Here is a 24,193-nt window from a genome sequence, read left to right on the forward strand (position 1 = left end):
TTGGTTGCTTGGGGTTTTTTAACCTGTTCTTGTCACTCTTTGGAATTCTCACCTATGATCAGGTTCTGATGTAACACAAGTAAAATGTTTGGAAATCCCCTTTTTTCTCTTTCTTGCTGCCAAGTGTCAAAATGATTTGGTCTCAGAGTGTTTGAAACATGCTTTTATATAGCACTGTCAGTAAAAATGAAGACAGCTGATGCATACCTGCCCGGTTGCTGGTAACTTTCAGAGAAATCTATGTATTTGCATTTCGGCAGCCACTCGCTTACCTGGGTCAGATGTTTTCCAGTTTAACTAAGATGGCTGGAGATGGATTTTACTGTATTTGCTAGACATCCACATGTTACAGAGAAACTAAGGTGTCACAGACATTTATCATAGCAAGACAATATATAAACAACCTACCATTTTCTCCTCCATTACTTTTAAATGTTACTATGTAATTAGCATACAGGAGGGCATTACATGATTTTGAGATATTTTGCTAAAGGACAGAGATATAACAAAAGTGTACTTCTAGCTCTACAAGATGGAAAAGCACTGGGTTAATGATAATTTCACCAGATTTTTTTCATCTCTCAGAATCCGTTCACTGCTTTATGAGTATTTTCATCTTTACCCTAACAAGAAATAAGTTGCTTTTATTTAAGGATACTTTCCAATAAAGTCTGAATAACATTTCCTTGAAATGCACAATTTGTTTTATGTAATTCAAAGGCCTCAAACAAAAGGCAGAATATGAACCAGTCTGACTCTTGAATATATAGGCAAGAGACCTTTACTTTCTTCTCAGCTTGATCAACAAGAAAATAATATGTAGATTAAAAAAGAAAGACATTCTTTATTGATTTAATAAAACCATCAGAATTAAAGAGGTTCAAGCCGTCAACCTCCAAGCTATCTAGCCCGTGTACCTCTGGCCACTAGAGGAAGAGAAGGAACCAGGGTATCAGAATTTACCCTAATCCACAATAATCTGAATCTTACAAAATACAAATCGAAACTCTCCCACAGAAAATTTGGCTAGGTCAAATTCCCATTATCTATTTATGATGTTCATGACCTATCACTACAGCAAGAAAAACCCAAAGATTTTCAAAGTATCTGTGAACCCTTCTCGCGCTCATGAACTGAAGACAGCTGTGATATGTAGCTGGCAAATATTTAGCCAGGTGTGATTCCATCACTCTCACCTAGTAACAGAGCAGTTCAAATGCAGTCCCCACTTCAGCTGAAAATATTTATAGTTTAAAGTATGCCATCCTTAACATTTTTCTTTCCACAATCTGGTCTATTGAAACAGACATTTCTAATGTTTTTGAAACACCATCTTTGAAACCAGGTCTGAGAAAACCGTTCCCTGCATATCTCAGTTTAAAAAAAGCAAGCAAGTAAACAGACCAAATCAAACAAAAGACGTATTTTAACGCGATTTCTACAGTTAGCTCATGTAACACAAGATAACTTATCAGAGGGTGAATAGGTAAAATATTCAAGCCAACTCCATAAAATAATTGTTCTATATTTAGATACAGAAGCATATTTTGATATCAGTTGTGTATCATTCTGCTGAAAGCAATAGAACTTCAGAGTTGTATCTCCTGGCATAATCTGGCCATCAGAATTTTTATTACTGATGATTATGCATGAGTCAGGGAAAGGAGGGGGGAAAAAAAAAAAAAAAAAGGAGAGAGAAGAAACTGAAATTCCAGATCCTTAGAAACAGTCATATCAGCCCACTGGCTTCTAGTTAGGGAAATCAAATTAAATGATCTGCTTTCGCAGATAATCAAAATCTTAAAGATTTTTATCTTATTTAGGGGATGAACAAATAAACAGAATAACTTTCATTAGGACAGAATCTATCTATAGAGACTATCCTGTTCGTACAAACTCAACTGTCCTTTCATTTATTCCACTTAGAACACTGCAAAAGCTGCAGCCATTCAGGCCCAGATTTACCAGGTTTCTTGCCAAACTAAAACACTCCATTGAAGTGTATTATCCAACACACAAGCTAGTGACCATAAATATAGATGATAATGTCTAAAATTCATTAATACCGATATTACATGCAGAAGTGGGACAGGAAAAAATTCTGTGTCTTTTGAGTGTCAGGTGAAACCTCCGGCTTTTTTGCTGAGCTAAGAAAGAAGCCCTGATTGGGGGAGAGAATAACCATTTGTTTCTTATTAAAACTGAAACGACTTAGGCTACCTTTCTCACTAAAAATGCCTCTTGGTCAATCGGAAAGACTTTCTGTGTCATTGCGAGCCCATCTCCCCCACCGCAGGTTCACTCACCAGGTATTTTATATCTGCACTTAGCAAGAAACAAAGGCAGGTTATAAGAGAATAAACTTGCAATAGGAATTACAAAATACTTTCAAGCCGTCTGTAGCATCTTGAGCAAATGACAGGTTTCACAGAGAATTCGAGTCAGCTACCCAGCTTGATCCATGTATCAAAAGGTAAAAAAAAAATTTTAAAAAAATCTGGAGTTGTATTTACAGCAATTTAAACACTGATAACTGGAAATGTTTGTAAACAAAATAATATAGACCACACCCATCACAGCACCACCTTACATCTCCTCTTCAAAGCAATTTTGATACAGAAGGGAGGAAAAGTTTGCAACTCTTAGAGAGAAGAAATTTTAGATACACTCTCTCAAAACCAGAACAAAATACACACTCAGATGAGAAGTGATTGCAGCAGTAAAACATGTTAGTTCTCCACTCACAAAGCGCTGAGTACAGTACCAGTAACAGGAGACCCTCATCACTTCCAAAGACAGAACAACACAATCAAGCCAGAATAAATCTGCACCTAAGGTAAATCATCCACTTACTGCATTTCAAATAGGCAATTGAGTCAATGTAAACAGAAATCATGCACTGCATTCCACCAGACGGTCACCTGAAACAATAATCCACCACTTCAGGCAACATGGGAAAAATTAAAACCTCTCATCGTTTCTATTTCGAATGCATTATTCAAATAAAAACTACTAAATTACAAAAGCCTTTTTAACGTAACACAACATACCCACAACATTTCCAAAACCGGACTGCTGGAAAGTAAATGTGATTTTGCAGGTTGCCTAACACACCAGCACCTACAAGTATTCTGAACATATTCACTTCCCAACACAGCACTAAGCCAAGGATTTTACAGATGGGTAAAGATGGAACTGTGAAGAAGTCTGCACCACTACTTTTCACAGCATATTCTAGGCAATTCTCTCACTTAGCCCTAAAATAAAATGGAACTGTCTCCAGATTACCACTTTTCCAGTTGTCAGTCAAACACTAGTTAAACCAGTTATGGAAAAATCCAATGCACAGATATAATCAAAATACCTTAAGAATAATTTCAGCTTAAGAATTATGTATTTAAAAGTATAGTAATTCACAGGTTATTAAGGTTATTAAAACAGTTAATCAACAACCATCTATTTCCTACTGTTCTTCTATCCCCCTTTATCACTATACAAATAAATAAGCAAATAAAAGCAGAACAGGTTTTAGTTTAGCTGTCTCAAGTCTTTTAGCAACAAACATAAGCTTAAACCCTTAGAACTCCTAGAGATTTTCTGGTCACCATGCTAAAATAAAAGCATATTTTAAAAAAGTACTGATATATTCAGAAAAAGCCCACCTTTTTAATCTTTAAATTTAAGTAGCACATTTTGTATTAAATAGAAATGTCTCTCTCAAATTTTCCAGTAGTTTAGTGAAAAGTCTAATTTCGACTTCAATAATTTTATAATAATGCATACGAACTTCTCTGATAAATGGAAATTGAGCCACATAAACCAGCCATGTAATAAATAATTTAGCATCCATCATTAAAATGTCATATATTGCACTCATGTTTTAAAAATATTTTATCATGATCCTAACATTCTGTGTATCCAGAGCAATTGTGAAGATTTTTATCTACCTAAAATGCACAAAGCCATGAAAGATGAAGCTAATATGGAGACATTCCACTTATTATTCTTCCAAACGTGCCACTCTGCTATGAATTGCAGATGTTTTTTTGATACTGCGCTTTGTAACACTGATGGTAAACAGAACTTAGCTTCGGACGTTTAGTGTGAGAATCCGCCAGGCGGTACAGAAGCGCAGAGCCGCATTTGCAGGGAGTGGGTGATGGTCCCAGCCCTGGCCATGCAGGTTCATGTTTTTCACGTGACGCCCCGCTGACTGCACCGCTTATCTGGACAAAAGGGTTCCCCCAGGAACCAACTGACAAAACTGGGGTGTGAACCAAGGGCAGGATAAGAAGCCTTTTACTGCACTGCCACTTAATCCTCTATGGCGTTTTTTTACTCTCACGTGCCAGAAGAAACAGACTGATAGTTTGGATACAAAGCTGGGCTTGCTGTCCAGAGCATCCGCAGTTGCTGGACTGCAGCGCCTGCTCTGGCCTCGTGGCAGCGCGGCTGTGACAGCCCGGGGAGCCACCCGCACATCTTCTGCGTCAAGCCCAGAAAACACCTCTCCACCCACATGAGGCCTAATGCTATTTATGCATAATTTGGACTTTCATTTCATTTTTTTTTTCCCTCCTAGTGTTTCACCCAGGAGTAAGAAGGGAGAGGAAAAAAATATTTGATTTTTCACATTAAAAAATGTGTTAAGAAATCACATGCCATAATAATACTGTAATTCTAATAAGTTTTTTGAAGGTCTATTTATTTCTTGGAAAATTAAACTAAGTTTGCAAGCATGTTTAACATAATTTGATACATTTTCACATATCTGTAACTCTGAACAACTACCTTCTCTCTCTCCAAGAACATATGCATTCCGTTTTTCACTACCTCACTCAAACATATGATCTCAGTAAGAGGAATACAAATAGTCTTAATAGGATATTAAATGCAACTGGGAAAATACACATGGCTGTTTATCTAAATTGTTTCCAGAGGTGTATTCATAGTATCTGCCCTTTTTTGTTTGTCCTGAGTTTCACACCTTCCAGTACTCTGTGAAAAAGGGTATGACAAAAGCAAAGCAGCGGATGTAGAATAGTTTGCTGATGAATTTAGGAGGAGAGACTGGAAAAGGCTGCACATACACAGCTTGAAGTAAAATAATATAGAGCGCTTGAAGGTGCAGAACCCCTGAAGATTAACAGTCCTCCACAGACATCAGGGCTCTCTTGCTCACCCATGCAAGAAAAAACATGAAAAATACCCGAAATAGTACCCCAAAACCTCTACATAATACTCTATGCTCTTGTCATATGCAATCCAGGTGTAAATCCAATTGGAAATCATAGGGAAGCCCTAATGAGAATTACATCTACTACCTGTAGAAATCCATGCAAATAAATAAATTGCAATCTTAAAAGCCTCTAAAATGTTTAAACAGCCTTGTATTCCAAAATAATTCAGGGTTGCATTATTATTTGCATAATCAGTTTATCACGGCATATTTTTGAAGAAAATTTCCATTAAAGTTCTGAACATTATGTAATTACTGATTAGAAGAGAACGATATAAATATGCCTATCGAGTGTCCTTGGCATTATTTATTTCGGGTACTTATGTTTAATCTAAGAGACAAACAATAAGCATTCTCTTATGATAAGTTGACTGCAGATACTGCAAATGCAGATAAAAGCTTGAGGTAAGAAAGTGGTTAAACCATTTAATGTTCTAGTTTACCCACTAAGAGAATAAGTCAAACATCTGTTTTGTTTCCAAAATGCAATTTTGGGCTATGACATTAGGGAGAGGAAAAGAAGAGGGGAGACTAGAGAAGTATCCATTTGAAAAACACTTTTTCAACTGTAACTGTTAAGATGCCTATTTTTTGTAGAACAATTTCTATTGCTTGACTATTTCAGACCTATGCTAATAGAGTAGCATAGGCCTGGATATAGCTTTCTAAGGAAAGAAAGGAAAGAAAAAAGATTGAAATAAGGCATCCCGAATTTTCAAAGGGCCCTTTCTTCTAATCTATCTGCTTGGATAATGCATCCAGAGTGGCATTTTGTAATGACAGCAACTTTCCAACAAATCAATAGTTATTTAATTCCCAACAAGCTCTCGAGTCCATTAAACCTGATTACATTCACCCATTTCAGTTGGGTGCAGTTATTTTTCCTACACCGGCACTTAATCTATAACAGGAACTTATGAGAACTTTCAAAAGCAATTTCAACATCAATCAGCATAGAGTGAAAGGCACGATTTGCTTGTAATTATTTATTGGACAGGATGGCACAGGGTCTGACTGAGCTCTAGCGTCCGACCTTCACCCCCAAACTCTAATGGATATGAAGGCCTGCTCGATGTGTTCCAGTGCGCTGCCATGTCTCACTGCATTAAAAACATAGCATCAGCTTGTATGTCCCACAAGACAGTTTTTCAATACCTGATAGTGGCCACGGTGCAATGCTGTATTTCTATTTTAGACGTGTGTCTGATATTAAGCCTAAAGTGAAGAACACAACACACAGGCTTTGATTACTGAACGGACCTATATGAAGAAAAACATGTTTCATGCTGCGATTGCCCCGCTATGCCAGCTAACTTGTAGTAAAGGAGCATAATGAAAATTTGCCTCTCCTCCACAGTTAATTTGATCGATCACTAGCATGACACAGAAACACCATAATACATATCTGTGCCTCTTGACCCTGCTAATGCATAATACCTAACTACTGCCATTTAGAGGGTACTCAGTTTTTTTTCTTTTTCTCAGTGTTTGGAACTGTTACTTGAATTCTTTCTTAATGTCTTCTAATACTGTAAATAAGAGAATACTTTTTGCTCAATTAGCGTCTGCATGATTTTTTTCAAAATCCTAAGTCTATCAGCAGAAAATTCATTAGTACCAGTTTTTGATAAAAATAAAATCAAAACCAGACAACACAACAACAACAACTAATCTAGTAATTGCTAGTTAACTTCTAAAATACAGAACTCTTGCCCTGAAGCAAGATTTAACACTTTCAGGGTTCAAATGAATTAATATGATGTGCATAAAGGTTCTGTGAAGGTGAAGTACTTCTATACACAGAAAAATACAAACCCTTTTTCATTCGGTGTGAGGCAAAACATACGAATTAATGCATATTTAACACTATTCATATTTGCTGTGCTGAAACACTTAACCTAAACACATCGTGGTAAGTTACTTTGTCTTATGACCTGCCGTGGGAATGCTGACTCCCTCAGAAACCTGGAATGGATAGCAAATCCTCTGCCCTGTGGTCAACCTCGTGAAGCAAAGGCATGAATGTTAAACAGCAGACAAATCAATACAAGCAAATATAGCTCAACTACACCATTTATTCAGCCATGAGAGATGTCAATACACAGATTAGGGTGATCCATCTTTTTGATTTCCTACTGTCTTCTCACTGACTACATGAGAGCTTTTGCCTGTATTAAAAGTGTTTGCTTTCTCAACCATAAAAATTCCAATTATTACTCTAAGTGCACTAGAATTAAGTTGCTTGTTGGAAGCGGCCTTGCATTACCTGAACAAGTCCAGCGAAGTATGGTGCTGCCGGCAGAATCATTGGCACTCCACATGGATGTAGCAAAACTCCTTGAGACGACAACATGGTTTAAGTGATAGTATTACTCCCACTAAAGCTAAACACATCAATTGAAAGTTAGGGGAAAATCTATATACCAACTTCTTCCAAACTCAGAGCTAGAACCAAATAACTTCTGTCAGGGGCAAAGCCCACATCAGCTGTAAAAAAAAGAAAAAAATTGACGTCAGCAACTCTTAATGTTAAAGTTTTCTTCAGAGACAACAGATACAGACAACAGCTGCAAACCTAACTCTACCAAAAAAGGAAGGGGCTATTTTGGGACCAGCTTAAGTAACATGACTGACCAACTACTCTTTATCAGTTCAGATTTTTAAGGACTATACACATACAGATCAAATTCTGTACAGAACTACTGATTTGAAATAATTTTTCTATCAGTTCTGGCACATAAGTGACAACAGTTACTATTAGAAGCCATTGAAAAATAATCAGGTTTATCATGACTGCATAAATAAACGTTTCGCTGTACTTACAAGCTGTTAAACAATATTTATGTAAGAGTTAAAATTTCAGTCTGCTATATTGGATACATCTTCTGTTTTGATTCATTACATGCTTCTTGCTTATTTTGAATATTTCAGCTAATACAAGCTAACTACTTCTATTAATGGAAATTATATTTTAATGGCTTTTCTAACCTTTAATGACATCTGTGTTGTTACATTTATCACAGCTTTTTTAAAAGGAATCAATTTGACATTTAGAGTGTTTCGTAGCTGTTCTCCAATTAAACTTTCAGTGTAAGAGACAAAAGAGTGAAATTTAGGCTGGTTTTCCCCTAAACAAAACAGATTTGCTTTTTAATGTACTACTTGCAAGACATTCTCTTCCACAGCTAATCATTTTTACTTCAGACAAAAACCAACTTAGTCACTAACACTTGTTTCATGTGCAATATATCTTCTATTTCAGATATTACTAATGACAGGAATTACAACTGAGCAAGATTTTGTATTTAATTCAATAAAGAAATAGTTAGGTGCTTAAAACTTCATGTTACAAGTTAAAACAAACAAACAAACCAACCAACCCAAAAACTCCTCCTGCAGTCTTCGAATAACCAGGGTGCTTCACATCACTAATTTCGGCTACTTGATTTGGTTGCATAATTACTTTTCCAGATAAGTAATTGCAGACGAGATTTGATGTGATACTCAATTATTTAATGTCACATTTTGACCATCGTGAAAGGTTTTCAGTAATTGATTCCCATGTATCAAGGCAGCCGTGTTGCGTGATTTAGAAATCTACCTTAGCAGCTGCATGTTGGCCCTCATTACTATCAGCCTTATACCATTTCTAACTTTAGCTGTCGAATTGTGACCCTCTGTGATGCTCTTTTGAGAGGCTGCCAATGAGGACAGCAATTATCACATGATGAAGTGATGTTTACCTACTTCCATCTCCTGTTATAGAATCACTTGAGTTTTCTGTTGGGGATAACTCTGTTCCCACTGCTTATCTGACTATGCTTAGCTCTTAGTCATATTTCTTGCTCTTATTAAGGAACAGAACCCTGTGGTTTAATTATTAAGCACACAGCAGGCTGACACATCATGGATTTTGCCAAAAGATTTTCATAAATTCCAATACAAAATCAGTTCTTAACTTTCATACAGAAATATATAAACAAAAGGTATATATGAGAAAGCGAGTTGCCACTGCAACTCACTTAACAGTATTATATTTCATTTGGTCTAACAGACTGAGTTGCATTTGAAGAGAAAGATTTCTTTCAGCTAGAATGGAGATTATAAAATGGATTCTGCAAGCTTTACTCAAATGACTCCAGTGGGACAACTGACATAAATAAGGATTGTTAAATTGCTCTGTAAAATACCGAGTCGTTTTCTTGTTTCAGCATGTATGTATTTGATAAGATGTCAGAAAACCTAAAGAGCAAGATGATTTGTACAGGGGAGCACAGGCCCAAGGGAACGTTTTCTGCGATCTGTTTTGGGACAGGTTTTGCTTAACATTTTCATTAATTATTTTGGCACAAGGCATCATGCTGAGGAAATTTCCTGATGACAAAGTTGGAAGGTACTGTCAAGACTGAGAAGGATAAGAATATTACATAGAAAGAATCGTTCAACCTTATGGACTGCATTCATAGAAGCAGGATGAAATTCAATAGCACAGAAGTTAACATCGTGCTTCTGGTAATAACAGAAATTTCAGTTCTAAATTCGGGAGGAAGAAAAGCAGGACCTCATTGCATCTGTTTAAGGAATTTTAGCTGCTAGTGTGATGCAATTATGAAAAGGCAAATTATCAGTATTTCTTAATTTTTTTCCTCAATAATTTCTTGATTTCTTAGAGATACTTCCAATAGCATACAGTTCTTTTCATCCACATTAAAAAAAAAAAAAGTCAAATTCAACTACAACAGCTGTAGAGAAAATCCTTTAAGTTGTAACAGGAAGCTAAGAAATTTTGATTTGTTTATCCTAGCAAAACAATCTGTGAACAAGGAAGAAAACAGTAGGAGGAAGAGACTGTTTAAGCTAAGGACAATCCTGGCACACTAAAAATAAAGAAAAAAATAGTTATGAATAAATTTAGGATGAAAATATTTCATCATTTAAAAAAGTATTTTGCTGTTGACTAAAGTGAGGGTCTAGAAAAGCCTTCCAAATCCACAGTGACAAAAAAAGCTAGCTTAGAAAATAAAATTATATGATGCCAATAGCAGCGTGTCAAGGTTTAAAGGTTTAAAAATCACTAAAAGAGAACTGGTCTTGTTTTTAACAAAACCGGGACACAGTGGCAGTCTGAACTCAGCAACTTACAGGAGGAAGCTTACTTGCAAGCAGTATAAACATTCAAGGATAATGAAAATAACAAATGTCTAAAAAGCATTCATATTTACTACATTCCAGACTGTAGTATATAAAAATAAACTTTGAAAATAAACTGTAGTTACCTGTTTTAATGAAAGGATGCTTTGCTTGCCTCACTATAACAACATGCTTCTAAATGTATAGCCGTTTGGCACTCCAAATCCAAGCTCTGACTTTCTGGTTGGGCTCTTTGATGATGTCCCATGTGTGCACCAGCTACCTAAGTTCGCACAAACCTCTGTGAATCAAAACCACAGAAGTACAATACAGCTTTACTCGCATCTCCGCCCCATGCCAAATTCTGAACTTATGCCAACGCAACTTCATCAGCTTCACCAGTTCATAGCAACACATTTGTTCTCCCTCCCAGCCACACAAAAAGGAAATTTGTCTTAAGTTTTACATTTCACCATTAGTTAGCATTAATAGTCACTCCTGTTCTACAAGAATATATCGAATACATGAAATTTGACCATAGAGAGTGCTGAGGACGCATAGAATGAGCCAGAAGAGTATTAAATATGCTAATCTGTTTCACATTAGCAGGACCTCTAGCATAATTAAGGTTAAGCATGGGCCTAAATGTTTTTGCCAGAATGGTCAGTACCACGCACATCAACCATCTGCCCGAAGCCACCGATGGTGACAGCACGCGCTTCCTGCCTACTCCAGGACTCTTAGTCCCAGCAAAAAACTAAGTATGTGTGGGTGGAAAGGGGGAGATCATCTATTTTAAACAACTATACTGCTTTCACTTCTATGACATTCTAGAAAATTATAACGCTGTTAGGAAAAAAACCTACCATGCTAAGCCATTTTCAGTATGCTAATGGAAGGTATGTTTCTTTCAGCTATCAGCTCCCAAACCCTGTTTTCTTTTATTTTTCAAGGATTTTCTGAAACTGAAAACTGATTTTAAATATGAAAGACAGGTGAAAACCACAATGAAATAAATTAACACTAGCTTTATATTAAAATATATATACACAAATAGAATCATAGAATCTTATTTGTTTCATTTCTGCAGAATTTTGCTAAAAGGCAGGTATTACTTATGAAAATGAATCTGCAGTTTTAAAAATTAGCAGCAATATAAGAAATTAGTCACATTGGACTGAAAACTCACAAGTGATACTACCTGAATCATCGCTAAGAAGTTCATACAATACACACCTTTTTTTAACTTGTTAAAGACTATTTTTGCACTAATAATACAAGGCATTATTTGAATTCACAGAATCAAGGAATTGATTAAGGTAAGAGACTATAATTATTCCAGACAGAAAGCGACTCAACAAACTTCCAAAATCTGACAGAGTAGTCCTGTTACGAACTTGCCTCCCAGAAAGATGCTGGTTTTAAAGGTGAACAGCATAGGTTAAGCAAGTTAAGGCAGCAGCAGCAGGTCACCAGATACATGAGTATTTTGGGCCCAACAGTCTAATGCTCTTATGGTTTAGCATAGAACTGAAGCTACTGACAGGAGTGCTGCAAGAGTGATTTCACTGAGGACTTGCTAAAAAGTAATTTGAAATGGGAAGGAAATGAAGACCGCTGTGCAGTACGGATGCACACAGAAAGAAATAAGGCCAGAAGTATGTCTGAAAACTGGGCTACACATTCAGGCACAACAAGAAAAATGAAAATGACAGAAAAAGGGCCAAGGTTTTGATCCTACCTGCACAGAATACCTAAATAGTGCATTTGAGAATGACCAAAATATTCCCCCAGGCAAAAGCAGACACCTAGTTTTGCTATGGTTCAAGGTAAAAAAGACTTTAGCAACTTCCCTGGAGACACACTGCCTGGAAAAGGCAGATCCCTGCAATGCAGTCATCAGCCAATCAATGATGTACGCTCTAATCAGATCCTGACAGAAGCAATCTATTTAGACCATCTTTCTTCCAAATCATTAACTCTTCTTAATGCCTATATCTAGTTCAAATACCACAAACAATGGTTCTTCCAAATGCTATATAACACCAAACTTCAAATAATTTCTGCTGCCTTCCCACATTGGCCTAACTTTCCCATCTCACCGATCATAAATAATTCATGTACCACTTTGGCGCCCTCTTCATAGCTTATGCTATGTCATATTTGATTCCTTTAAGCTCTTCTTCAAGTCTTACATTTTCTGGCCACCTTTATTCTTCTTCAAGTGTTCTCCATTTTCTCTTTAAGATATGGTTTTCTGGTAAAGGAAAACCCAGAACTGAGAGGCTAAAGTAGTTCCCAAGTCTCCTGGTAGTTTCAATCACCCCCAGAAACTTTTGATTATTATCTCTAAAGATGTGTTACCAGATCAGTACCATGCATGCTCAAAAAGAGAAGATGAGCTGACACTGAATAGCATTGCCTGAGATAAGTAGACACATACATTAAATGAAACATTGGTTGACAGAAAGAGATGTCCTGCATGTCCTCCCCCACCCTCCCAATCATGACCGACGCCGCTTTTCTAACTACTACACTTGTCTTCCAAGGGCTATTTCCACCTTTCTGCAAAACCATCCGGAATCAAATGCTATTCAAGGGCACCAGAAGCACTAGCCAGGCTTGACCCCTGTCCTCAGCTGCTGACTCTGTCCCACTTTTCTAAGCAAAGCTTCGAGTATATGTAGGAGCTGTTCATGCCAAGTATCAGCTCCCCAGCCAACTCCTATCATACTTAACAGGAGAACCAAAATACAACATGGATATTTTAGTGACTTTTCAAGCAGAAAATATCACATATACAAATCAAAGGTATCCACTGATGTCATTCTGATATAAGTATGGCAGATACTGTCAGTTTGCCGAGTTTATTATACGTCTCAGTTTATACTAGTGTATAAGGCAAGGCTACAGAAACTATGTAAAACTGGGAGAGCCCGTCTTTTTCAAGTACGTGAAACACTTCTGGGATACACCACATTTGCTATTACCACATTTATCTTCCGAGCTTAAAGTTTCTATTTGAAAATTACTTTAGCTTGCAGGAGCAAATTAAAACCTAGCTGCAGTTCAAGCTGAACCTTGGCCAATCCTATTTCTTTGGTTTCACTAACTCCAAACTTTCTTTTTTTGTTGTCAGTAGTGTGCAGTGATTCACCTGCTGCTCTAGTATCTCACTGGCTAAAGAATGGCATGTTTACTCTGCATTTCTTTTGGAATGCTCCCACAAAGATCACTTCTCCTCTCCTCCTTGCATTGCTCCACAACACATCCTTTTACTACCTCAGCAATGACTTGTCATCACCTTCAAGGGCTCACTTCAGCCTATCCCTATTCCAGCTACTACTGTGAACAAGTGAAAGATTAATCTCTTCTCCATATTGCCTTGAATATGATGCTACTTCACTTCGTAACCCCACTCAAAATGGTATCAATGCATTCTCTTATAATTTCCTGATACCAGGAAAGAATTTCTTGTAAACATCTATGAACGTTCTCTCTCAGCCCATAAAACCTCCTCTTGCCAGAATGCCACACAAAAACACTGACTTGGGGATGAACTGACTGCAGAGTAGCATGATGACCAATAGCTCCATTCCTCTGCAAGTCAGCTGTATACCTGTACCCATCTTAGACTGCAAATTCCTTTTGAAGAGAACTGGTACAAGGAGATCAGCACCTATGAAAGGAATGTGAAAGTACACACACTCAAAAGATACACATCTACTTAGCTTCACTTTTTCAGAAACGTGAAGGCAGAGATTTTTACATAAATGGCTTGCCCTCTTCTACATACATAGAAACCTCCAGTTCCTGCTTAAGCTATATTACTAGAGATACATATTTGTCTCCTGATAGCAGATCGAGTGATTTGCCCTTCAGTGAGTCACAAAACACATACACTTACATAGTCAATAAAAGTATGCTAAAGAGAGGAAGCAGGTTATAAAATGGAGTTAAGGGATGCCTCTGTGGTTGGACTTCCCTTTGGCTATCACAGAAACATAAGGATCTGTCATCATCCATACATATTCCAGCACAAAACTGGAGAACAATCTGTGAACCACTACTCTCTGAAGAAAAAAAGAAAAAAAAAAACAAAAAAAAAAAAAAAAGAAAAAGAAAAGAAAGAGAAAAGCAGCTACAGGTACCTTTTGACTTATAGTTTTCATATAAACTAGAAAGATTCTGAATCCCAACCAGATTTATCTTTTTGTACCAGCATTCGCGTCAAAATTAAATCAGAATGAATCTGGGAACGTCAGTTATTTAATGTGCTGGGCAAATGATAACCTTAGACTATGCAAGAAGTCACACAGAAAATCACCTGAAGCTACAAAAAGTGGTGCAGCACACACAGTGATGGAAGCCACGTGCAGGGCAGCTCTTTCCACAAACAGTTCTGTGGCCCTGTACAACTCTGCTTGTGAAAGGAGCTTCTCTGTCTCCTATTGTCCTGGATAACCGGAAAGACTTAGTTGCCAAATGAGGAAAATACTATTGCTTTAACTACCGAGAGTTTATTTTGACAGGTGTACAAAACTACTTATTCACAACACCAAAGATGTGTTGCAAAGGTCTTCACTATGTTTCTTCTGTATTAATGAGCACTGCATTGCTTTCCTTTTCTTACAGAATTTCATACTGGCTTTTATTACGTAATTCCTATTGGCTGGAGAGTGTACCAAATCGGTTGTGATTTCACTGTTGACTTCTTTAAGAACAAACTCTTTCCCATCTCCAGGCTTCTTCAGATATCTTTCACTACTCTGCTCTTGACTTTATCTGTCATTTCTTAAAACGCTGAGATAAGCCTCCAATCTAAGGTGAAGTTAAGCGGTTTTTAAAATTTTGCATGAAATGTAGAACAGACACTTTCAAGAGCTCATGCTTGTTTGATATTATGCAGTTACATGGCCACACTACTGAAAACGTCATATATTTTCCAGTGGCATAAACGATAAGCAGTATCACGTATATCTTTATTTTTTAAAATGCCAGGCTCTATATACGTATTACACAAAATATGTATTGCTATCATATTTTCACACATCTTCCTTAATCTCATTCATTTATTTTTCTCTTTCATGTGCTGGGATATAAGAGGCCCAAGAAATATGTATTTTTGCATGCATTTTGCCAACAGGTAGAAGCAGTTTGTAATCTTCCCCTTGGGGTACTTTCATTTGCAAATACAGACCAGCAAGAACAAAATATATTTTTCTTTGCAAATCAGGAACAGACTGACTTCTAATCAATATCCACTCTTAACGAATCCTATTGATATACTCAAGCAATGCCATGATAGATCATCATCCATTCCACACAGGATTTTTGCCAATACTTGAGCACATAACCAGTTTCAGTATCAGTTCATGGCCATCTTCTTGTTGATATCAATGTGCATAAAACAGGATCTCAGGAATACAACAGTGTATGCTAGAACAGACAAGCCACCTGCCTGTCACTGTCCTCTATCAGGCATTGGATGTGAGGAGATGATAGGCACATATTTTTATTGCCAGATCTGGTCAAACAGACTTCTCTCTATTGCTGTAGTCAGGCTACTCTGACTACTGTATCACAGGAAGCTATGACTTCTTCTTGACCTCAATTAGCACATTCATTATTCATCAAAGCACAGTTTTCATTTGCTTCCTTTGGGAACAGCAGAGTATCACTGTGAGAATCTTTCAATACAACTTCACCCCCTTAATACACTTGGGATCTGCTGACAAGTAACAGCTACTCATTCCCCTGAGTAAAGTTCGTATTAATAGGACTGCATGGTGAATCATGAGATGGTATTAAATCATGCCTCCTGCCTGTATAAATACATCATTCAAGCACCCTACTATGCCGAGCGCAGTGGTTTGATTGCAGAAACCAGCATAGGGTAGATATCCTAAGTGAGCAGGGTGCCTTGGAGAAATAACCTACCCAACTCCCAAAATAATAATGACCCTACAGGTCTTTAAAGGGATCAGAGGGAATTTCTGTTCACAACTGACAAGTTTCATACTCTCCAGAGATAAAATATCAAGACCTGAAGGCATTAGATCTAATGCAAGCTATAATTCAGCTCTATGCAAGACATTGGCAATAGTTTCTAAGTACTGAAGTTTAGTCAAGAACTACAAGCTAGGAGAATCTGAGGCAGGCAGGCAGGATTTGCTGGAAGCATCAGAAGGCACAGTTGATATGAAGTTTGCCTCCAAATCTGAATACCACTAAGTTAAGAAAGCTTTTTCAACTTCATTGCTATTTTATGTCTGAAATCAATTCAGTTTTGCAGGTATCTCCTAATGCAACTGTTGGAAGACACACTTGATCCCATAGTCAGCAATTCAGCCACCACTCCCAAACTCAGTCTTACAGGCAGCTGCTGTGCACGGTTTATCCAGCCAGCAGATCACACAGCACAGGAGAACCGACGTTTTCCCGAGATGGGTCAGATCTGCCCACAGTCTAAGGGTCTGTGATTGAGGCCAGGGCTATGGGAGTGGAACTGCTCTGGTACTTTCTGCAGGCACCTTCACGTAAACAGCTAGTACACAGGAAAACGGCTTTGAAAGAATAAAGTCCCCTGGATCAAACTTCAACAAAGCTTCCTGGTAATACAGTAAATAGATCTCATCTTAAAGAATCACATCATGTGTCTTCTTTCCTCCCCTCCCCCAAGACCTCTTAGACAACATTCTACTTATCCATTGCGCATTCCGGTTCTAAATAACTACTCTACCGAACAGGTAATTTGTTCAGCAAGCCTGGTGGATACTGAATTAATGTGAATACTTGATTTCGAATGTTATCTCTCACAACAACTTCCTCAGGACAATGTAAACCTACGGGGATCATGCTACTGATCAGAGTAACAGCAGAGGACAGAATAAGCACCAAAGTACAGAAAACCCTAATGCTGTTGTATCAATGCCAGATGGTAAGAGCCTTTCCTGTCATCCACTTAACAACTTTTTTATTTTTGGTTAATTCCATTTTATGTTAGAAGGGAATAAATAAAGGATGGTCTTTTTAATCTCACCTTCATTTAGATTCTAATCAACCTTTGTCAGTGCCCTTGGAGCACGCCAGCAAAGGACTGGTGTAAATTTGTGCAGAGAAGGACAACAGAAGAGGATTATTCCTATTTTTATTGAAATCAGTACTTTAGCTGACTTAAGCTGATATTAAGGTCATTAGCTGGAGTAAGATTTTATTGCTGCAAGAAATAAGACAAAGAGTAAGTAGTCTCCTCCTAAGACCTGAGACATACTCAATTCTCCTGCAGTGCAACACAGGAGGATCAGACACCAAATATTTAACTCAGACTCTTTGACTGAGAGCATCTTACCTTTTCTCAAGATTTTTCAATAGTGATTTGGTTCCTAATGAGAAGAAATGCAATCCATGATACTGTTTAGTAAAAGAGCAAAACACCAAAGTATGTGTCAGTGACTATCAGGAACAAATGAAAATAAGAAATGTAATATTCCCCTACAGGTTTTGACCTGTGTTGCTCAAATATGAACCGCACTCAAAGTTCATATCCTGTTGTTCCCACAGACATAACGTTTGCACATCTGGATTATAAATGCTATAATTGGAAATGACAGAAAAGTGCTACATAGCTGCTTCTAAAGAACTGTCAGATTTCAGGATAGTTAATCAGTCAACTGGGACTAGTGAATTCTTACAGAAACTATTTTCAAAGTATTTTTAATTCCCTCAAATTTTTTCTTAATGCTAGGTCTCCTTTGCAGTCTGCTTCCTTACATGCTTGTGTAATCTAGCGCTGTTTCATAAGTAACGGAAGTTAACAACCCTTGTTGGCTACTGATCTCTTTGGCCATTTGTGGTACTAGTAAAGGGTTAAAATTCCTGAATTCTCATCCTCTACTGTTCAGCCCTGATTAGCTCTTTAAAAATCATGCAAACAAAACACGGAACAGTTTTGTGCTCCACAGCCCTAATTCCTCATAAGCTTTGGAAATAACTGATGTCCACCACTATCACAGATGAGATGCCGCCTGCTGTAACTCAGCTTCCTTCAAAAACCTGTAAAAATAACTTTCCCTTAAGAGTTTCCATAAAGCAGTTTCAAGATTCATTTTCTGCTGAAAGTGGGCAACACAACCACTTGCATAATTTTAGTGCAGATAAGCTAAACTTAAAACTAACTTACAACTATTCTGAAGCAAAATATACAAGAATACGACGATGAGAGAAAATGCACATCAACTGTACAATGCATTAATTTTACAGAAAAGCCAAGGACAACACCCATAGCGGGAGTCAATAAACTGTGTTGATCTAGCCCAGCAGAAATTCTGTTGCTGGCTTGCTTTGCCATTAAAATCCAGCTCCGCATGGCGTACTAGAAAAAAGCCCGTGAATGCTCCATTCCCACACGTGCATTTGAAGACACCTGTATGGTTGGTTTGGTTGTATACAAATACATTTATTTGCTTATAACGAGCAGTTCCCAAGAGACACACCCTATCAAACCATTTAGCAATAAACACTCTACAAAAACACGAACACACATACACAAAAACCACACCACAAACAAACACCACCACCACACCAAACCACCACGCACCAAACCAACCCAGTTCCTCCCCCACACGCCCCACACCGGGTTTCTGGAAACACCTTGAAAACATAGTTCCCTACAGGCAGCATCCTCATGGCATTCCTTCTTTTTAGAAAATGGTATTTAGAAGGTCCTATTTAAGTTTCCATTTGTCACATGTTTGTGGAGACTCAAAACTGCATGTGTAATCCTCCAAATCTATTGAGGAACGTTTCACTGACACTTGAAGGAACAGACTTGAGATTTCTGTTTCACCTTTACATATTTTGCTGTTGATGCATGTGGATAGGCAAGAGGGAGCTTACAAATTATTTCCAACAAGCCCTTACACAAAAAAGTGAGGAATTTTCAACCTATGCTAAAAACGGAATGCCATTTTGCAAAATGACATTTAAACAAGCACCTGGAACACAGTCCTACGTGACTGTTAATAATGTATACTTTTCTGAGTAACTGTGTTTATTATACACCTTTTTTCCTTTGATTTCAGTTCTTTACGTATATGCAAGGGGTAGTTTAGTTCATGTTAAAATGATATTGAACAACTTTATTTCAATGGAAAACCTGTGTACGTAAAACAATCACATTACACTAAAAGCATTTCAAAGGCTTCAAATGTACATGTGTAAGAAACAGCTATAGATGGCTACAGCTCCATAATGGTATACAGTGGCACCTCAAGAGCCATTGAAACACTACAAATGCATGTTCTTCCTTAAACATTTTTAATAGGTGACTTTCTACAATGATAAAAGCTACAGAAGGCCTAATTTTAGGATTTGTTCATCGTTAGCATCTGGAAATATTTCTTCTTCATTTTATTTTTAAGGCAAAAATAATCACATTATGTATAGATGGAATGTTTCAGTGATTTACCTTCATCCATCCAGAAAGAGTATAGTGGACATCAGTGTTACATAAAGAAACTTAAAACAGTTGACAAGTACATTAAAACAATAAAAAACCCAATACAGCTCCACACAGCTAATGAAACAAACGCTCTTCCAACAGGAAATCCATTTGTAGAAGAGTCAAGTTCTACAGTGTTGTCTGCCTGCTCGTACAGTACAACTTCTCTAGGCAGTGGAGTATCGAGGATTGTTCGACCCTGAGTAAAATCTGTAAGAGCAAAAGCAGTCTCAGCATTGCCTTCCCTAATTGATGCTCTGGCAACAGCGTGAACTTTTACTCAAAAATTAGTCAAGTTAATTAATACTTCTTCTGTAATCAGTAAGAGTTCATAAGTAGCTGTTTCAGTAATAAATGAAAGTTAACACACATTTCTAATTTTTGTATTAGCATTCACAACTCAAGAGCATTATTTAAATATAAAATGTATGGTGAAATAAGTTTAGTAGTGGTGAAATCAACAACCCATATGTTAAAAACTATAAATTCACTATTAAATAAAAACTGCCTGAGATCATCGCATATTTTTAATGGAGTAGCATTTATTCAACCAAAATAAAAGATTCTTGTGCAAACACTAGACAACTAATTACATAATGTACCTTTACAAAATTACATAATATGGGTGCAGCTTGTTTCCCTGTTTCTGTTTGAAGAAGAGATTGTTTAATAACCCATCAAAGCTATCTGTAAACCAAGGAAACAATAGAGCAGATGCTGACTGTTGTCTTGTGCCTCACAGACATAATTAAATACAATGAAACACTCACGCACCCAAATAACGGAGGACAAACAAATACAAAAACGGTTCTCTATAAACATAAACCTCATTTACGGGGCACCTGTCTTATATTAATCTGTGATATTTAAACCAGTGATGAAAAAGGAAAAGAAGGTATTTAACTGCCTTCGGACTACAGAACAAACCACAAACAAAAAATTCCTCTCAGTTTCACGTAGCTTTAACTTCTGCAGTACTGATGCCCACATTGTTGACTTTCCCAAAGCCAGGAGGGAACTTGCTCTTCTCCGGTGACAAAGCCAGGCCGGGGCGGGCACATCTTCTGTAGGCAAAACCTACATGAATCAGAGACTCTGATCCAAACAGACTAAACCCACCGCACCTGCTGCGTCATACAACCGCTTGAGATCCCCCTGGAAAGCTATGTTCTCTTTAATTGCAAAACACGTTCCCTGTAATTACTTTCTACCCTCCTCTTTTGTAAAACATTAATGGAAAGCAAAGATTAGATTCCATGAGTATCAAACCAAGTGTTTATTTTCTAGGGGAGTGTCCTGCAACGATGTTTAATATTCTAATTTACATCAGAATTTGAGATTTTTTTTTAAAACATCCTTCTTTATCTTCATTTGTATAATCAAATGTAGATACAAATTTTCTTTCATAATATCAATATCGATCCACTGTTTGAAAAGAATTGTTATGTTAATAAATACAAAATTAAGTGCCCAATCCTGCAGTTGCTATTAGGAAACAACATTTCCAGATTAAAAAAAACCCAACAACTTTGAAAATTAACACTCACATTTATCGCAAAATAATATACCTATTTTTGCTACTAAAAATTATCTTGATTTTAAAATTATAAATGCTTTAATAAGCATTATTATTTTTCTAAATTTTATATGAAGAATATGAAGTTTTTGTTTACTGCAAACATTCTGCCTGTACATTTTATTTAATTATTCCTAAGTAACAAGACAGAATATAATGTGACCTGCATTTCTTTACATTAATAAAACCATGCTAACCTCTTTCCATAGACAACACCATAAAGCATAAACACCAAATGGAAAACAAATGGAAGTATAATGCCACTGTGAAGCAAACCAATCAACCCTAAAACAGCTGAGATAGATCTCATCCAGTAGTTCATTCATTCTTTATAGAAAAGAAATGAAAATATTCCTAGGTGAATCAGATTAAGGAAAAAAAAAAAAAACCCACACAACACAAAAACCACAACACACAACACACTCTCAGCAGCTCTGAAAGGTTATAAAGCACTAAATTCCTTTGATTTATGAAGGCAGCATCCACTGCACTGAGCAAAACAACTCAGCATGCCGGGACCCTTTTCCCTGAAATTCCTTTATTAACACAACCTGGCTCTGCCAGTGAACAAAAGCAGTGATGCGGTGTGTATAAATCATTAATACTGTGCTGTGCAATGGCTGAATTTCCTGTGTGAGCTGGAAAGCCTTCCTGCACAACAGGGATTTTGGGGTTGGAATTGGCTGCTATGAAATGTACTTCATCATTCTCCATGTTTGACGCTTCCCAGTAGCTTTGTGCTTTTCCTTTCTTTTTTCTCCCCCAAGCCCAGCAACTGCAAGAGAAATTTATTGGATTTTATGTCTGCAAATAAAGGAAGGAAAAAGAAGAAAAGAAGCAAGCAAGCCCATTTAGAAGTAGAATCCTTTTCCCTTCATCTCAAGACAGGTTTTGTTCAAATAAAAATCTACAAATGAATAAATGTTGTTTTTTGGTTTTGTTCGTTTGTTTGTTTTTTGTTGTTTTTTTTTTTTTTTAATGTTTAGTTTACCACTTTGAACTGGAAAAGAAACTGAAAAAAACTACTGAAAGCGGGGTTAGTCTTAGCAAAAAACAAACAAACAAACCAACTATCACTGAAAAGGTGACTCCTCTCCACATGAAGTCATTTTCCATTGGAGCTTATTTATTTATTTATTCTTCTTAAAGAGCAGGTAGAAAGAAGGACAATGTCTGGCTACAAAGAACTCCTGAAGTTAGCTTCATCAGTGTTTTTACTTTAGGTGTACCAAAAATCCTGTCCCAGAGCAACAGGCAATTCCATGTGCACGTGCTAAGCGCGGTATTTTAAGTAGAGCTGGAAAAGATGGTAACAATGGAAAAGGAAAAATCAACCAAAACTCTTGGAATTGCAGTTTCCGAACTCTCCGGTATTTTTGCAGCGACACACACTGAACTTGGATAGGGAACATCAAAACTACTTCTCTTGCTTCCGAGGTACATGCAATACAACAACTAGAAAGTTTGTTTTTTCAGACTTCGAAACTAAATAACAAGTAGTCTCTATAAAACATTCTGTACTAAAATATTCCTTTTGGGGCTAGACTTGGAAAAACCAGAGAGTATGACAGAGAGAGAGTAATGCTGGAAAAGCAGTCTCAAACCATATGCTACCCATCAGGAAAAATGGCACATGATATAAAGGTAACTAAGGATACAATCAGTGTTCCAGCTAGGCCAGAGCATGATTCTGAATGTATCAAGCATCGGCTCCGCCGACAAACAAATTTATCGCCATCTAAGCTGTAAATATTTAAGACACTTGGAATGCAGTTTTGCAAAAGTGAATGAGCTCAAGTCAGAATAGGGAAAACATTCCAGTGAGCCATTTTACACTTCTGCAGCCATCCAGCAGGCTAAAGATTACAAGAATAAGCCTGCAATGCATGCAGAAGTCCCTCCGCATTACACAATAATGACATTCTGAACGGAAATAAATGAAGCCCCTGCAGTGCTATTCTGTCAGCTTTTGAAAGTAAATAACTTCGCTTCTGACAAGAGAGAGACATTTTTTTTCCTCCTCCTGCCATAGAGCATTAATTGAGCTATGCAGACATGTAACATCCCAGAAATAAGACCAATATATGACAAGGAAAAAAAAACTTGAGAAAGGAGGGGACACTCATTGAATATATGGGCTGCCCGACTGCTTTTCACCCCCAAATATTCACACTAGCTCTGTTTTGACAGGATCTTATTCTCTGGGAGAACTTTTAACAGGTTTTTTGTCTCCCACTGTAATGCTTGCTGAAACTTATTTCAAACAAATACTTTAATCTCGCAGTGTCTTAAGAAAGACTGCCATTATGGAAACATAAGCTTATCTTTTAAAACTTCTTATCGCTCCTTGTTTGTGAAGAAAGTTTCATGCCCATAATCAATACCTGTAATTAAATATTTAGTTTATAGAAGACTTACTGGACGCAGTAGAGATAATGAAGATAGCTATAAAAGGTTATGAGAAGCAAAACCAAAGAAGTAGGCTTCAGAAGAACAACAACATAATGTTAGTGCAAATCAGTAAGAAACTTAGGCATTTCATAAATATGTGCACATCTCACAAGTATATATGAGACGATACTATAAATTTATGCACAGGTACAAAAGAAAAAAAAAGGCCTACTCAAGATGTTACAGATAGGAAGACCAACAATTTTCAGTGTGCTTTGATATAAAGGGTCAAAAGGTAAACTTAAAAAAATGGTCTAAAATGAAGCACTTGCATTCTTATTCATGAGCATGTGAA

The 24,193-nt window shown here is 37.1% G+C and overlaps 1 protein-coding gene across 13 annotated transcripts in view; it reads right to left on the reverse strand.

Annotated features, from left to right (window-relative positions):
- Window positions 1-24,193, reverse strand: part of RBFOX1 (RNA binding fox-1 homolog 1) — a 1,184,784-nt gene that overhangs the window by 238,747 nt on the left and 921,844 nt on the right. For 10 of the 13 annotated variants that reach the window (XM_065645222.1, XM_065645216.1, XM_065645219.1 and 7 more), the window contains exon 1: window positions 7,506-7,724. The exons of 2 other annotated variants lie outside the window; for them this stretch is intronic. In XM_065645222.1, the coding sequence (XP_065501294.1) occupies window positions 7,506-7,592 (87 nt within the window). In that variant the 5' untranslated portion in view covers window positions 7,593-7,724. Of the gene's footprint in view, window positions 1-7,505; window positions 7,733-24,193 lie in introns of those variants that run through there. One more of the 13 variants, XM_065645210.1, reaches the window with a different exon arrangement.

The sequence above is a fragment of the Caloenas nicobarica genome, chromosome 14 (genome assembly GCF_036013445.1).
Source record: "Caloenas nicobarica isolate bCalNic1 chromosome 14, bCalNic1.hap1, whole genome shotgun sequence".
NCBI lineage: Eukaryota > Metazoa > Chordata > Aves > Columbiformes > Columbidae > Caloenas > Caloenas nicobarica.